The sequence below is a fragment of the Amblyomma americanum genome, chromosome 11, assembly GCF_052857255.1.
Source record: "Amblyomma americanum isolate KBUSLIRL-KWMA chromosome 11, ASM5285725v1, whole genome shotgun sequence".
In the NCBI taxonomy this organism is placed as follows: Eukaryota; Metazoa; Arthropoda; class Arachnida; order Ixodida; family Ixodidae; genus Amblyomma; species Amblyomma americanum.
In genome coordinates this window covers 37,451,085-37,465,461 of record NC_135507.1, presented here as the reverse complement: position 1 = coordinate 37,465,461, position 14,377 = coordinate 37,451,085, and the positions used below count along the sequence as shown (strand labels likewise).

Below are 14,377 nucleotides of genomic sequence, written 5' to 3'. Positions count from 1 at the left end.
AATAAGTAAACATCACATGTCTGTACATTCATGCAATGCCCTGAGAAAGTGCTCAAAATAAAAGTTTCGCAGTTTGGGCACAGCAGACGACAGGAACTCATCATTTCTTTTTACATGGATTGTAAGTGAGTCCACTTTTGTGTGTACATAAAAGTAGCAGCGCTGCAAGCCTAGCACATGCAAGCAGATTTGTATTTGTGTGAAGTACGAATGGCTGCGTCTTAAATCCAGAATGTCTTCACCGCACAGGTATTTCAGCAGGGGTCTCTTGGTCAAGCTCTGCTGTCTTCTTGAGAATGGACACTTGATTTCAAGTAGCACTGCGCTGCCGTCTTCATCCCTGAAAGTTAAACTTTCTATTTGGAAGAACAACCCGATAAAAGTGATTACCTGAAAATGCCGTCGGGGGAGCACGCAAGCCACGGCTCTCCAGGACAAACTACCAGGCCGAATTGGGCGACATTCACGTCGTGCTTCTTTTCAAACGCCTTACGGGCTGATGGCTCCTTTAACAGCCCATACTGCACCTGGTAGCCATTGTACGGCACCTCGGTAACAATGCTCTTTGCACGCTCGGAGAGGCTTTTACAGCAGGTCAGAATCCTGTGTGCCTGCTGAAGACAAAAGGCAAGGATAAGACCACGTCTGTCTTAGCGTAATCAGTGTCAGGGTCAGAAAATTGATCAAGCTGCAAGATACTTCTCTGTACCTTTGTAGCAGTAATTCTCGGAAACCTTTCATTAGCCCAAAGACTACCAAGCGCCGTCCTAGCTGACAGGTCAGGTACATCTTCAGGCGACACAGCGACGTAGCGTTCATAAATTCGTCGCTCCGGGCCTGACAGCCTTTGTGGGGAGGAGGGGGGGAGGGCATAGCGAGCCAGACACAATAGCAGTTACTACATCTTTGTTTTTAGTTAGGTTCTCTTATAGAAGAAAAAATACGAATACTTCAGTACTGTACACTAGGATACAAACCTCTCTAGTAAGTTAACTCGTTTAAGAAGTATTTTGTTTCCACACTGCATGACAGTAAAGCTGTGGAACTCTTTCTCAATCCTCTCCCATTCAAAAATCACCAAGGATTGCGGAGAGCTATGAGGAGGGGTTGTAGCGGGCTCAGCTGGCATACACTCTTCTGCGCTCAACATATCAATTAAGGGGCAGTTGAGGTCACCGAAATATTGTGTGACATGGTTCAGTGGAACCTCATTTGCACGCACTGAAAAATCGCAACATAAAAAGACTCGAACTTTCAGCAACTTGCGCGAAAATATTTTTCCAGAGTAAACACAGGTGGTAAGTTCCTCACCTTTTTCTTTTTTGGGGAAAGCAACGTTAGAGTGCCTCGGGTATGCCTTACGAGACGCCGGTACGCCCCACGATCGTGGATGAGAGGTTTTCGAGTCGCATTTGCCGTCTTGTATGTACAGGGCAACTGCCGCGGCGTGCTTGCACTTCCCTGCGATGCCAGCACGGCAATCGCAGCTCCCCGCGAAGATTCGTCTTCTGCCGTCGATCTGCAAGCATTGTGTCATCTATAATTCCATGCTACCACACGGTAAAACGAAGGTACTTACGCTGAGCTTCACGCATCTCGCCGGTGCGTTGATTTTCGTCTGCGGTATGCACCTAGCTGTCACCTCCGATCCTTGCGAGTCGAGCAGTTCCCTCACCTCGTAGACGTGCCCCGCTTCAAATAGAAGTCTTCCTTTCTGCAAATTCTTTCCACGAAAAAAGCTGTCAAGGTCGTGTAGCTCCCGAAACCCGGCTAAAATTAATATCGGCACGTTGTTTGCCGCCATCACTGGGTGTCAAACACGCAGCGCGAGCAGCTGACTGCGGGAGTAATCCTGCCGCATTTGAGCAGCTACTCCCCAGATGGCGCCAGAGGTCCGAACGACGGGGCGCCTCCTAGCACTTGCAACTTGCCTATGGTAGTCAACTGCTTACACATGCAATTGAGCCTTGCTCTTTCAAAGCATGACCTTTTTTTCTTTCTTTTATTTTTCGTTCTCGGCGTCTTCGTTTTCTTCATCTAATTTAATGCGATAGCGTTAAGGAGCCCGCCTCGCAGAAAATCCGGTGTCGCCGCCGTCGGCGTCGTTTATTGTGAGCGAAAAATCCCCAAAATATCCCTAGACAAGCAATCTAGGAGGCAAGTGGGCCACCTAGGCCACGCGACCTTCCGGCGTCACCACAACCTGCCCGCCGGATAATGAGCAATCTGTCCACCTTGGCTGGTGGACAGATAAGCCGCAAAACGACAATAAAGCAAGCCAGCGCCTCGTGCTGCTGTCGTCGACGCTTTTTTATTGAGTTTTCAAGAAATCGTAAGGTCATGGCATAAACCCGTAAATATTTTGCAACATAATCTTAAAATTTGTAATTGTGAAGCATACTTTTTCGCGTTGCTTTTTGACACAGTCAGCTGTCCGTTTTTGAACGTTGACGGTAATATCGCATGATGATGTTTGCAATACAGAGAACTCCTGTGGAACATGCCGAAAATGAAGGTATCTTTCGGGATGTAATTGATTGCCTATAGGAAATATAACGAGATAATAAAGTGTATATTACAAGCAAAAGGATTAAAAGTGCGAACCATGTCGAGGCACTGAAAGCATGAAGGCAAGGTTGTGCTCTATAACCACCACTGATGTTCATGTTTTATATGATAAATTTAGAAAGAAAGCTACAAGAAAGTAATTTATGTTTATAAGCAGTCGCTGTAGGCTTGTGCATCTCCAGTTTAATGTGTGCCGACCATATTGTTTGATTAGTTGGTAGCCAGGAAGATTTGCAGACTGGTTAATTCTTGTGGAGACAAAGGCGAAACTTCAGCGCAGTGGAGCGAGGTCTGATGACTTAGAGTCATTACTGATCAGGCGCTTACAATAGACATGAAATGTCCAGTCTGGCAGAATGCAAATACATCGTGGTAGGGGTAAACGAAGAACACGTATCCATGGAAAACTTCGAGTAGACAGTCGGGCGAAAGCACGAAGAGATGCCGCCATAATGAAACAAAGGGCATTTTGAGAGTGCAAAAAATATGACGCAGTGACAAGTATTTACAAAAGAATAAGAGTGCCAGAGCTTGCTATCGGAAACGCTGTTTTGTGCTTAAAGGCACAAGTTCAGTTGGAAGCAATAATAATTAAGAGAGCTGCCGCAAGATTAGCGATAGGTGCTCAAGACAAACCCACAAACGCGCCAGTACAGAGGACATGGGCTGGGCATCGTTCCAAGTGCGGGAAGTTCAGAATAATATACAAATATAACGAATTCCTAAGGAAACTTTACGATAGCGAATCTACAGTTAAGGCATTTAAATACTTATCAAAAAAGAGCGTCAGCGCAGACTGGCGCAAAAGGGCTATTAAACTAAACAGAGAGTGTTCAGGGAACAAGGAAGGTGAAATATAGCTTTGGGCGACAGGTAATCAAGTGCAGCAGGTAAAAGCTATATTATTCAACGGAAAAGACGCCGACTGCAGACGTATAAACAAATTCGAAAAGACAGACAAGGCAGGAATGGTTCTATGATAACTCAAGAGGCAGTACCCTACTTTTTGAATTAGATTAAGGCGTCTCAGATTGCGGAGCTACAAAAAGAAATTCCACCAAGAAGGCGACACATGTGCAATGTGCGGTAAATGCGTAGAAACAATTGAACATCTTATACTCGTATTTTCCGGTAACCATCCGGATGTTCATGCAGTCACAGTTAATTTCCCTCACTCCCTAGGGCTTATAGTCAATCATGACGATGAAAATGAATATGTCGTCGAATATAAAAAAATTGTGTTTGTAAGATTGGTGGCTCAAAAGTAGGGCGGCGACCTAATGTTAGATGTGCATGATTAAAGACTTCATGTAAAATAAATGCCAATTTTACAGACCAATTTATTACACAGGTTACAAAACATAAAGAAAAAACATCGAGCATACTAATCTTCTATTTATTCATGAACCAAAAGGGCCACCAATTATGCTTGGTACTTTTACAACCTTCTGTTTCTCGGAACAGGTCGAGAAAAAAAGACACTTTTTTGTTTTCTTAGCTCGGTTTTGTTCGAGCCCTGCCATCACTAATGGTCACGACATGCTGAAGTGAGGTTTTCATGAGAGTTTGAAATAAAGATACTGAAAAACTATTACGCCTATGCGGTAGAAGCCTTGAACTTCACAAATCATCTACAGTTAAGAAACCGTCAGGAAGCCCACCAAATGGTAAGTAAGCCACATGTTAATATGCAAAGGATTACTTAGCCACTGAGCATGGTAGAATGAGTTGATGCAGATTGAGGAAGGCAACAAAAAAAAAGATTCCGTTTAAGGCCTAACAAGCAAATTGCATGATTGATTGAGGTCGGATATTTAAAGAAGGAGCAGAATTTTGTGTAGAATATACCTTCACAGAGCCAATCGCGGCAGTCATGGTGGAAATAGTAGCGCTCAGGACAGAACAAACGGTTGCAATCTCATGGAGACGCTCTGTTCCGGCGAACATGTGCATGCTTCCCGTCTTCTAACTTTTAATATTTTTCTCTTCCTTGTTAAATCGATAGCGAATTTTCATTACACAATATGATCAACGCTTGAAGCCTTTTCGGCAATGCAGGCGACTTAAGTGGACCAGATGCATAAAAAATGAGGATTCAAAATTATTTCTTAACATTAAAATACTATCAAGCTGAAGCCTACCTTATCAGAAAAACTTACACGTCCACGTACGAAAAATTCTTGGCTCAACAAAATGGTTGTTTAACGTAGAGCACGCACACGTTGCAAGTCATGTTAAGAAGAGACACAAGAAGTGAACCAATATAAAGAATGTTTTCTTTTACGACACAACTTTTCTTTGAAAATCCTTGAAAGATTCGTCAGTACGGTTTTCTCAGTCTACGTCAAGGGGGGCAATATCTACAGTACCTCATAAGGAGTCTTCAGATGAGGTGACCGAATTCGATCGGGTAGGGTGGCGCGTCGTGCCACACAACGCAGACGTTACTCCTCGGAGCGGATTTCAATGGTCAGCACCCAGACCGCGGACCACGGCTCACCGATCCTGTTTCAGTCCCTTCGTCTAGATACGGGCGAGGTTAGTTCTGCCACTCCTTCAGCCCCATGAGCGCTAGGTTAGTTTATGTACACTCACTCGCTGGGTAACTGTCGGCAATGAAGCTTAATTCGTTCAGCTTGCACGCGCTTTAGTGTGGTCCGCTCCTAATGTACATAATATAACGAAGTGTTGTACCATAGTGCTTGTTCCGACCCAAGAAGTACGGTAATATGCCCAATATCGGAAATGTATTGGCAAAGGCCAGTGCAACAAAGGACCAGAGTGACACCATCCATTCACAATATTGGTCCGATTACTTGTGCTGCTTGGGGAGGCGTGCCTTGTCCCTATACGTGCTTGAAGTTTTCCTTGCTGTTCTTGTTGAAACAAAAACACTGGATGCCTTTATCGCGCTGGCTTGAGAGGTACTTATTAATCAAAAGGGTGTTTTTTTAAAGGACATATTGGGCTGCTAAAAAAATCTTGGCGCCGGATGCAAAGAAAAAGTGCTTTTGTACAGAGGTTATATTGAAATGCGCGAATTATATGCGGCAGTACCTTCCTCTCTCCATCCCTTGCAGGAACAGAAGCTTATCAAAGGTGTCATGTTGAACACGCTTTGATACTCAAGTTTCTGCTTAATTAACGTGCTAAAATCGCCTTTTGACTTCACTGTGAACTTCAACACGCCACGTCGTTAAAGTTTACTTCGCAGTTACACGACTGTAGTGGTGTACCACGGCAATAACTACGCCTGGAATGCAGGTAGGTTACCGAGAAAAGATTTCTTGTGATGAATGGTTATATCTATATCTCTTCTTAATCGAGCAGTGTGTGCATGAAAAATTCTGTATATTTCAACGCGATGAAGTTAAGTGCCCTGTTCTGTGAAGAAGCCACCATAGTTCGCACTGACGTGTCGAAGAACTCAGCATTCCGCGGGACGGTTGTGTAGACACAACCACATGACCTAGCCAAGGTAAACACCCCACAAAGATCACACAGCACAATAGTGATGATGTCACTACATGGTTCTTTACCGGTCTACAGGGTCATGAATTCCTTCCACCACGATTACATAGAGCTGCTAAAGAAGGAAAAGGAATTGGAAAAGAAAAAGGGTTGACTGGGGCTCGAACCGCTGCCCCGTGAATCGCGAGGCGGGCGCATACCCCCTCGACCACCGAGGAACTTTTTTTCTTTATTGCATGGAAGAACTTCTGTAGAAAGGAGGAAACTTCAATCAGACTAGTTCGCGTCTCAAGTTACCGGGCTGCTTAATATGAGCCCCCCATAGCCCTAACTCACCACTGCATCCCCATCAAATCATCAAAATTCAGGGAGGCACACACAAGCATCTAGGCACGGCAGCCAGCTTGGAGGTTCGTCGCGAGCAGCATATACACTCCTCACCAACGCACACTGTTCCCGAAACACAGATTTGGACGATCTTGGTGGCTCGGCATGTCTGTCCATCATACGGCTTTTCCAAAGACTGAATAGTCCCATCAACACAAACACGTCATAAGGCACAACAGAGTTTTTGTCAACAGGCAGAAATCTAATAGTGTATGGTGTAATTTCAATGTCCTTCTTAAGAGTTCGTTGTAGTATGTCCCAAAAGAACATGGCATGACGGCACAGGATGAAGCAATGATCAATTGTCTCAGGCACGTTACACAGACGACAATTCACATTCCAGGGTACAAACATCCCCTTGTCATTAAGAAATGTCTTGACAGGCAGCGTCGCTGTGTGTAGTTTGAAAAAGAACGTTTTAGCGGCTGCCTGAATGCACAACTGCCTAACACGCTTTAGAACACTGATGTCCAAAGACCCCAGATAAGGCTGCCGATACAATGGTGTAGGGAACAAAGACTCAGTGAGAGCCTGGGTCATCTGCTTTCTCGAGAGGCTATACAGGTAATCTAAAGAGAAGCGCACAGTGAGAAAATTGAAATTGTCAGCAACCTCCTTAAGAAATCCCCATAAAGTCCCCTCACGAGCCTGCACAGTCGGTGCGAATAAGTAAGGCAAATGAAAACTAAGCCGCCTAATGAGCACAGCTACCAGAAACGGGTCGTTTGCCGATTTGAAAAAGAAAAAACCGGAAACGAGTTGATGCACGAACAGGTGAACAAGGCCCACTCCACCAGCCTCTAAGGGAAGGAACAAGTTGTCACGCCTCATCGGCTCCCATTGAGAGCGCCAAACGAATGCTGCAAATATTCTATGTATTGCTTGCACCTTCCTCCTCGCACAATGCAGGACTTGAAGGACATACGCGAGCTTTGCAAACAAAAAAAATGTTACAGACCTGTGCCCTCGCAAACACTGAGAGTTCCCTACCCATCCAAGCCTGTGTTTGCCGCCGTAGAGTTACAGTTTGTGAATCCCAGTAGGCTGTACTGTTGCGAACTTGGTGCAGCGGAACGCCTAGGTACTCAAGAGGGCTACAGTTCCAGCATATACCACCGAACTGGCTTGGCCTAGTTCCCCAATGACCCAACCAAAAGCCTTTGGATTTCTCTAAATTAAGAGCCGCGCCTGATACATCGCAGAACTGTTTAGTCAAGTTTAGAGCCTCGAGTACACTCTTTTTGTCAGAACAAAAGAGGGCGACATCATCAGCGTAAGCTAAAACTTTAAATTCACATTGAGCCAGAGAGAAACCGCGGATAGCTGCGCTGTTAATTATACTGAGACAGAGGGGTTCCAGATATAGGGCAAACAACAATGGAGACAGTGGACATCCTTGACGAACAGATGCTTCTAGTGGTACTGGTTTCGTTAGCTCCTGATTAACAATAACCCTTGTATAGGAGTTCTTATAGCACAGCCTTATGCCTTTGAGCAAGACATCACCAATATTTGCATACTCCAAGACCGCGAACAAGAAATCGTGCCGAACTTTTTCAAACGCCTTAGCCAAGTCAATTTGAATCAGAGCTACTTGGCCTATCTCATCTCATACTGTCTCTAATACTGAACGTGCAATATGGATATGTGTTTGAATACTGCGGCCTCTAATACCACAGACCTGATGCGGACCTATCAAGTCCATAATCACGAGCTGCAGACGACTGCTAACAACCTTGGCAAAAATTTTGTAATCAACATTGCAAAGGGAAATTGGACGATATCCCTCAACAGTTTTCAACCGATTAGTATCTTTGCTTTTGAGAATTAATATTGTGTGCCCAGAATAAAAAGTGGGAGGCAGGACACCCACATCATAAGATGCTTTGAAAACTTCCATCAAAACAGGCACTAGGCAAGGCGAAAATGTTTTATAGAATTCGCTAGTAATACCATCTGGCCCAGGAGATTTCTGGCTCTGCAGGGCAGAAATGGCTGATTGAATTTCATCCAAAGTGATAGGTCCCTTCACTATAGCACACTTCTCATCATCAAGTCGAGGGAAGTTTCCGAGCAAGGAACTGTAATCGAAACCCTGACTTGGATCTTCGCAACTGCCAAACAGCTTCCGATAATAGTCGAAGAAAGCAGCAAGAATACCAGGCGCATCACTGTATGTGCAATCACCATACTGAATTTCCAATATTTCCTTCGCAAGAGCATTCTCTCTTTCATCACTCAGGGCCCGACGAGAAGGTTGCTCATCAAGAAACCTTCGGGACCTAGATCGTATCAAGGCCCCCTTATATCTGTCTGTCGCAAATTGTTGAAGCTGTGCTTTTACGTTATTAATCTCTTCGAGATAGGCACCCGGGCTTACCCTCTCTAGCTCATGTAGCTCCGTTAGGGTGCGCCCAAGCTCACGAAGGTGGTGTCTCTTCAGGAGAGCGATTCTTGCTCAGGCCTCAATTGCCAAGTTTTTGATCTCCTGTTTAAACAAGTCCCACTTTTGAAAAATGGAAAGATCACGGCGTGACCATACGTCCTTCAAACAAGTAGGTACAGCACGCTGAAAGATTTCGTCTGAGAGCAGACAGTTATTCATCTTCCACAACTCCCATCGAGGGTGAAGTACATGCCGAGTGTACTTTCCTATCTGAAGAGACACCATACAGTGGTCACTGAAGAAAATGGGCCGCACCCAGTAGCCAAACACACTTGCTAATGCGTCAACAGAAACGTAAATTCTGTCAAGGCGAGCATTAGAGGAAAACTGAAAATGAGTGAAATGTATACTGTCGCCTTTTTCCTGCCCCACATCCTCAAGACTATATTCAGAAACCAAATCGGTAAGTAATGCAGCACTATGGTCGTATCTCTTACAAACCACTGAACGGTCCTCATCCCTACAAACGCAATTAAAATCTCCCAACAATATAATTTTGCGGTCCGTGCACAAATGTTCAACTAATGACAGAAAAAAAAGCCTTCTATCGCGCTGCTTTGTGGGGGCATAAACACAAATAATCCGCCACTGTTCACCTGAAATTGTGAGATCACAGCATATAAGTCGCCCCTCGTCATCTATGCAATAAGACATGGCTGTCATTTCTAGCGTGTTCGCCAGGAATAGCATACAACCTCCGGATAAGCCTCTCGCGTGGCTAACAATAATGCTGTATTCCGACAAAAAAGGCTCAAGAGCAGCTGCTATCTCTTCATCAGAGGACAACTTTGTTTCCTGGATAGCGGCTACACACACACTCCATTTCTTTAAGAGATGCCTTACCTGCTGTTGCCTCCTACGATTACGCATACCCCTAACGTTAAGGGTAGCGACTTGATATGCTGCGACGCTCGCCATTTTGGTGCCAGTCTTAACAAACGCCATCCCCTGGAATGTGGTGGCCCGCCGCCAAATTGGCGGCCCCTCGGGCAGACATCGCCCTCCTCTTTAACACCACCCTTCCCGTGGCCTCTACACATTGTGCCTTCTGGTCAGTGCCATCGATACACTCCTCGTCAGCATCTGCAGGACGTTTCAAAGGTGCGGTGCTGTCCATGTCTTCCTCTGAGACAGCCAAGGCCTCGGCCCACGAACCCGAGGGGAGCACATCACTCGCTGCCACACTGACAGCCGAAAGAGAACCTGACACGCCAGAGATCGACACCACACACGTCTCACCGTTACCCTCCAACGACGAAGCAGAATCAGCATCAGAGGAGGATCGGCGAGCATTCACTGGCTGTATCGCCTCGACTGACTCCACAGGAGGCATATCCGGACGTTGACCTGTGGCAACGAGGTGTTCCTGTGCAGCAAGCACAGCAGTCTCTGTAACACTCACGGGGGGGCCCGGGTCCGGCGGTTTTTGTCCTGGAGGCGTGGATGCTAGATGGCCAGTCGCTTCATATTCCGTGTTGTTTTGAGGTGTTGAAGTCTTCTGTTCCCCATCTATTCGATGCTCATGACTTAGTTCTCCGGTCGCGTCCACAACCTCAGACACATCCATAATGTGTTCTGATGCCACGTCATCTTCCCGTGACCACTGGCCTTGACGCAGCCTGTCAGCGCAACTCAAGACACAGTTCTCCGCAGTATGGCCAAAGCGTCGGCACTGAGTGCATCGAGGCGTGCGACACTGGCGCCGGACATGTCCAACCCGGCTACATCGGAGGCACAGTGGAGGTCTCCCTGGGATAAGGACTAATGCCTGCACTCCATAAACATTAAGTGTGTGTGGAATGGTGCTAGCTGACACTCCATCCTTGAGTGTGAGGGAGAGTTCACGGTTCGCCGTTTCCATATGCTCCATCCCTGGGCACCGCCACTTTTCACGCTCCACAGACTGGACCGTGCCATAAGGCTCTAATGCTTCCACAATCCTCCGGTGTTCTATATAGCAGGGAAGCCAAAGGAGCTTAATCTTGACGTTCTTAGTATCCGGGTCAAACACCATGCACCGTAGTCCTTTGACAGGAAACTCCGCTTTGTTAACAAGCTTCTGTTTGGAAGAACTACTCTCGCAGGTAACCATCCACACGTGGCTCATTTGGTATTGACCAATGCACAAAATTTCCCGGAGATCCAATATCTGTGCGAGTGCGTCACGGAAGTCAGGTGCTCGGTACGGGCGACCCTTAAGGTCAGCATGCAGGAAAACGGTATTAAGGACAACATTACCTGTTGGCAATCGGGGAAGGAAAAACTTTGTACGAGTCCGTAGTGTCCTGAGACGTCGGTAGACCTCGGCCAACGGCCGATGCGCTGTTTCCAGCATGGAGCATGTTGAAGCACAGCCGCTCAGAACGGCTTCTTCCTCTTCGCCACCGAGGAACGATTTCGTTGAGTGACGTTGTTTAGGCACTTTATGTGGCGACCTCGTGTCGCATAGTCACACCCAATAAAAATGTGAAAATAACACAAAAATTAAAAACACTTGAGTCCAGTTTAAAATAAAAATCCAAAGAGTGCGCCGCGCCGCAGAAGGGAGTCGTTAATACTGTCGCGTAATACCCTTACGGCGGAGCTTAGGTGTCCGCAAATTCTATAATCATCATTGATCATAATGCACCTGAGCCATACTCCTTTCGCGACGCCGCCAAACCGTAGAATGGAGAGATGGTACGATGCGGTGGCTGTGTTTTGAGTTAGAGCTACTGCGCCTTTATAGTCCCTGAAAAGCAGGATATGCACTAGTTTCTAAAGACCAGGCGCGAGAAATTAGTTACCAGGCGCGAGAAATTTTTGTTCACGCAATTTGCTGAAAGGCAGTAAACATTGATGATAGAATTGAGAACGTAAGAAGAACGAAATATGGTTTAATCGCAAGGAAAACAGAACAAGGTTATGCGGTGATAACACTCTCGGTTTAAAATTTAGTAAAAAAAATTTGCGGCCGCAATCAAACATTAAAGCGGCTTGCCGGTCTTGTACCATTGTTTTCTTACGGGATATTTTTTTTTGCATGCTACTGACAATTATTGACATTTGAATCTTCGTCTGGCGATCTTATCTATTTATGTGGTATACTCTTCTCATCAAATAACTCTAGCATAAAGAACAATTTACATTTTATTACAGCCTTGCGGCGTAACTGGAACGTTCATTTTTATGTAACAGCTTCGGCCCTCGTCAATTTTTAGAAATATCAGTATTGTTGTTGTGTCTGAAACAGTGACTTGAACGACAACTTCGACGGTCTTGACTGCTCAGCACAAAAGACTACATCGTGCAAATGCCACTCCAGCAGAGACTTAGCGCGCACGATCACATTCTGGAGCACATGAAATAGATGAAAAGGAAGCTATGCAAGTAGGCCATTTTAGATCGCGGCGAAAAAAATGGAAGCAAGATTTGAGCATGCTCTTCAAGAGTACTCTCTACTCATGTGTGACAAGCACACTTATCCCTCATTTATAATTCGCTTTTCTCATTTTATTTAATATGAAATAATCGGGCGGGTGTTTATTAGAGACTGGAAAAATTCGTCTTTTTGTTCAAATTGCTTCTTGCCTTTCATATTCGACGGATTTCTACATAAACATGCCTCAAAGTCATCAATCAGACGAAACGTTTCAAATACGCGCGGCCAAGACGTCTGCGATTTTGTCTTCAAAACCTTAGATGGCTTCCGAATTTTAATGTACATCTTGTATTTCGTAATTCCACACAATCTGTGGTAGAGCACGTGTCGTGCGAGCTGCCTGTGCTAAGATATTGAAGTACTTAGGATATTCTGGTATGTTTTCTTCACTTTATGTACACGGTTTGATATAGTGCGGGAGGATGTTAAGAAAATAAATAGGCGCAGCGGGAATTTCAAAGAAAATGTGCTGCAATCCACTATGCTCTACTGTTTATTTAAAACGAATGCGTCTGAAATCACAAGCATCCTTGTCATTGCCGCCACTTCAGTCTGTTCCCGCTTTGGCTCCAAAAACATTTCACCTTCGCTTGCCAGTTTGCGAGTGTTAAAATATCTTGAAGCAGAAACATTAATCTCTTATGATGTGGAATAAAAGCTAATATATTATAACATTGCTCCAGAGTTTTTATATATGAAGGAAGTTGAGTAGTGCAGTTTAAATTGTATTCTGTGGATAACAGAAGCATCCTGCTGAAATAATTGCGCGGCTAACTAATGAGTTTGAGGCGACAAGCAAAGGACAAAGACAACACTCAACAATAATAGGTGGTTATGAAGCTTATTTTTCTTTTCCCTCACACATGCCCCAAGTGTTCTAGTATCATTTTGTACAGCCGCAAACAGGAAAACACATTTTTAAGGGATGCATTATTTTTGGCTCCGAATGCTCTTTGGGGTGACAGCGCTGGCATTTAACGTAACAGGGTGAAATATGCATTGGCAAACTTTGCCGACGTTTGCGTGGCGATGATCCAGCAAAGCAAAACCATGAGCAAATCAGGCTTAATACATGCTTTGCACATGCAGTAAGTTTAACTGCGTTAAATGTCAACCAATTTTTTTTCTGGGTAGCGAGCATTTTTAAATCTTGACTTAACCATAGATATTGCCAGTTAGACGCGACGTCTTTGCGAGTAAAGTATTTATCAATGAGGGATGAAACCTTTCCTTGAGATAAGTGTCATTTGGTATCCACCGGGCGGTCATGAATGTTGGGTAGGTAGTCAATAAAAAAAGCAGAGGGCTTATGGTAAATGGCATTAAAATAAGCGTTTTCACAGTCATGGTGTATTTAGTGAGATTATTCTGATGAGCCACAAAGGAGCTCAAAGAAACATCAATCAGTAACCACTTAACCCTTGCAGTTACGGTATTAGCTGGAGAAGGCTGGGAGGTGTGTTGAATCGAATATGTTGGAAATAGCAGATCTAATTCCAGTTGCCGGAATTGCAAGCTAGAGAAGCTGAGATCACAGCACAAGTTCAGAAATCTGTCACTTTCACTGGAAAAGGCATTGCAATAGGAATGTACATTATACAACAGAGAAAATTATTAGAGAAAATAAAGTTCCCTAGTAACGTGAAATGATTATTCGATACCTCCCAGCATTCATAAGAATGCAGCTATGACTGTCGTCGGTAAAGGTTGGGGACCAGGACAGAGGACGATAGCAAGCGCCTCAATATAAATTGCCTGCAGCATGCATCAGTTTGAACCTAGTCAAATTTTTAAGCGTCTGTAAAGTGAATAGGAAAAGACGTAAAAGCATCACAGACGTCAATAAGCTCACCGTCACCGCACCAAACTCTCCTGTCGCTTCGATAAATGTTTGTTTTACTGTACAACATTTCACTGGAATTAAAATTCGTAGAATTACGAGTTTCACTAAGACAAATTATGCCGGCGTCACAAGCATCCATAACAAAGCAAATATTCACGCGTTTGGGAAGTATGCTTCGAATATTTGTGAACGAAACCGAAAGTTGGTTAATGGCAGGTAACTCTATATCGCTACCTCTCGC

General features: G+C 44.8%; 1 protein-coding gene and 1 pseudogene across 1 annotated transcript; both read right to left on the bottom strand.

Moving 5' to 3' along the window:
- Positions 1-12: 12 nt before the first annotated feature.
- On the bottom strand, positions 13-1,857 carry LOC144109562 (uncharacterized). The gene is made up of 6 exons (XM_077642385.1): positions 1,580-1,857; positions 1,309-1,519; positions 978-1,227; positions 710-845; positions 391-611; positions 13-340 (listed from the first exon to the last, which is right to left on the bottom strand). Exons 1-6 carry the CDS (start codon positions 1,802-1,804, stop codon positions 13-15), a joined length of 1,371 nt encoding a protein of 456 aa, XP_077498511.1. The 5' UTR covers positions 1,805-1,857.
- Positions 1,858-5,886: 4,029 nt separating this feature from the next.
- Positions 5,887-11,214, bottom strand: LOC144109560 (uncharacterized; annotated as a pseudogene).
- Between the last annotated feature and the right edge of the window lie 3,163 nt (positions 11,215-14,377).

Excerpts from the sequence above, each read along its gene's own strand:
- LOC144109562 (XM_077642385.1), bottom strand. The coding sequence starts at position 1,804 with ATGGCGGCAAACAACGTGCCGATATTAATTTTAGCCGGGTTTCGGGAG. Across the intron at positions 1,228-1,308 it reads CCCCAAAAAAGAAAAAGGTG|TTTCAGTGCGTGCAAATGAG; the intron begins AGGAACTTACCA and ends TATGTTGCGATT. Across the intron at positions 612-709 it reads CGAGAATTACTGCTACAAAG|GCACACAGGATTCTGACCTG; the intron begins GTACAGAGAAGT and ends TGTCTTCAGCAG.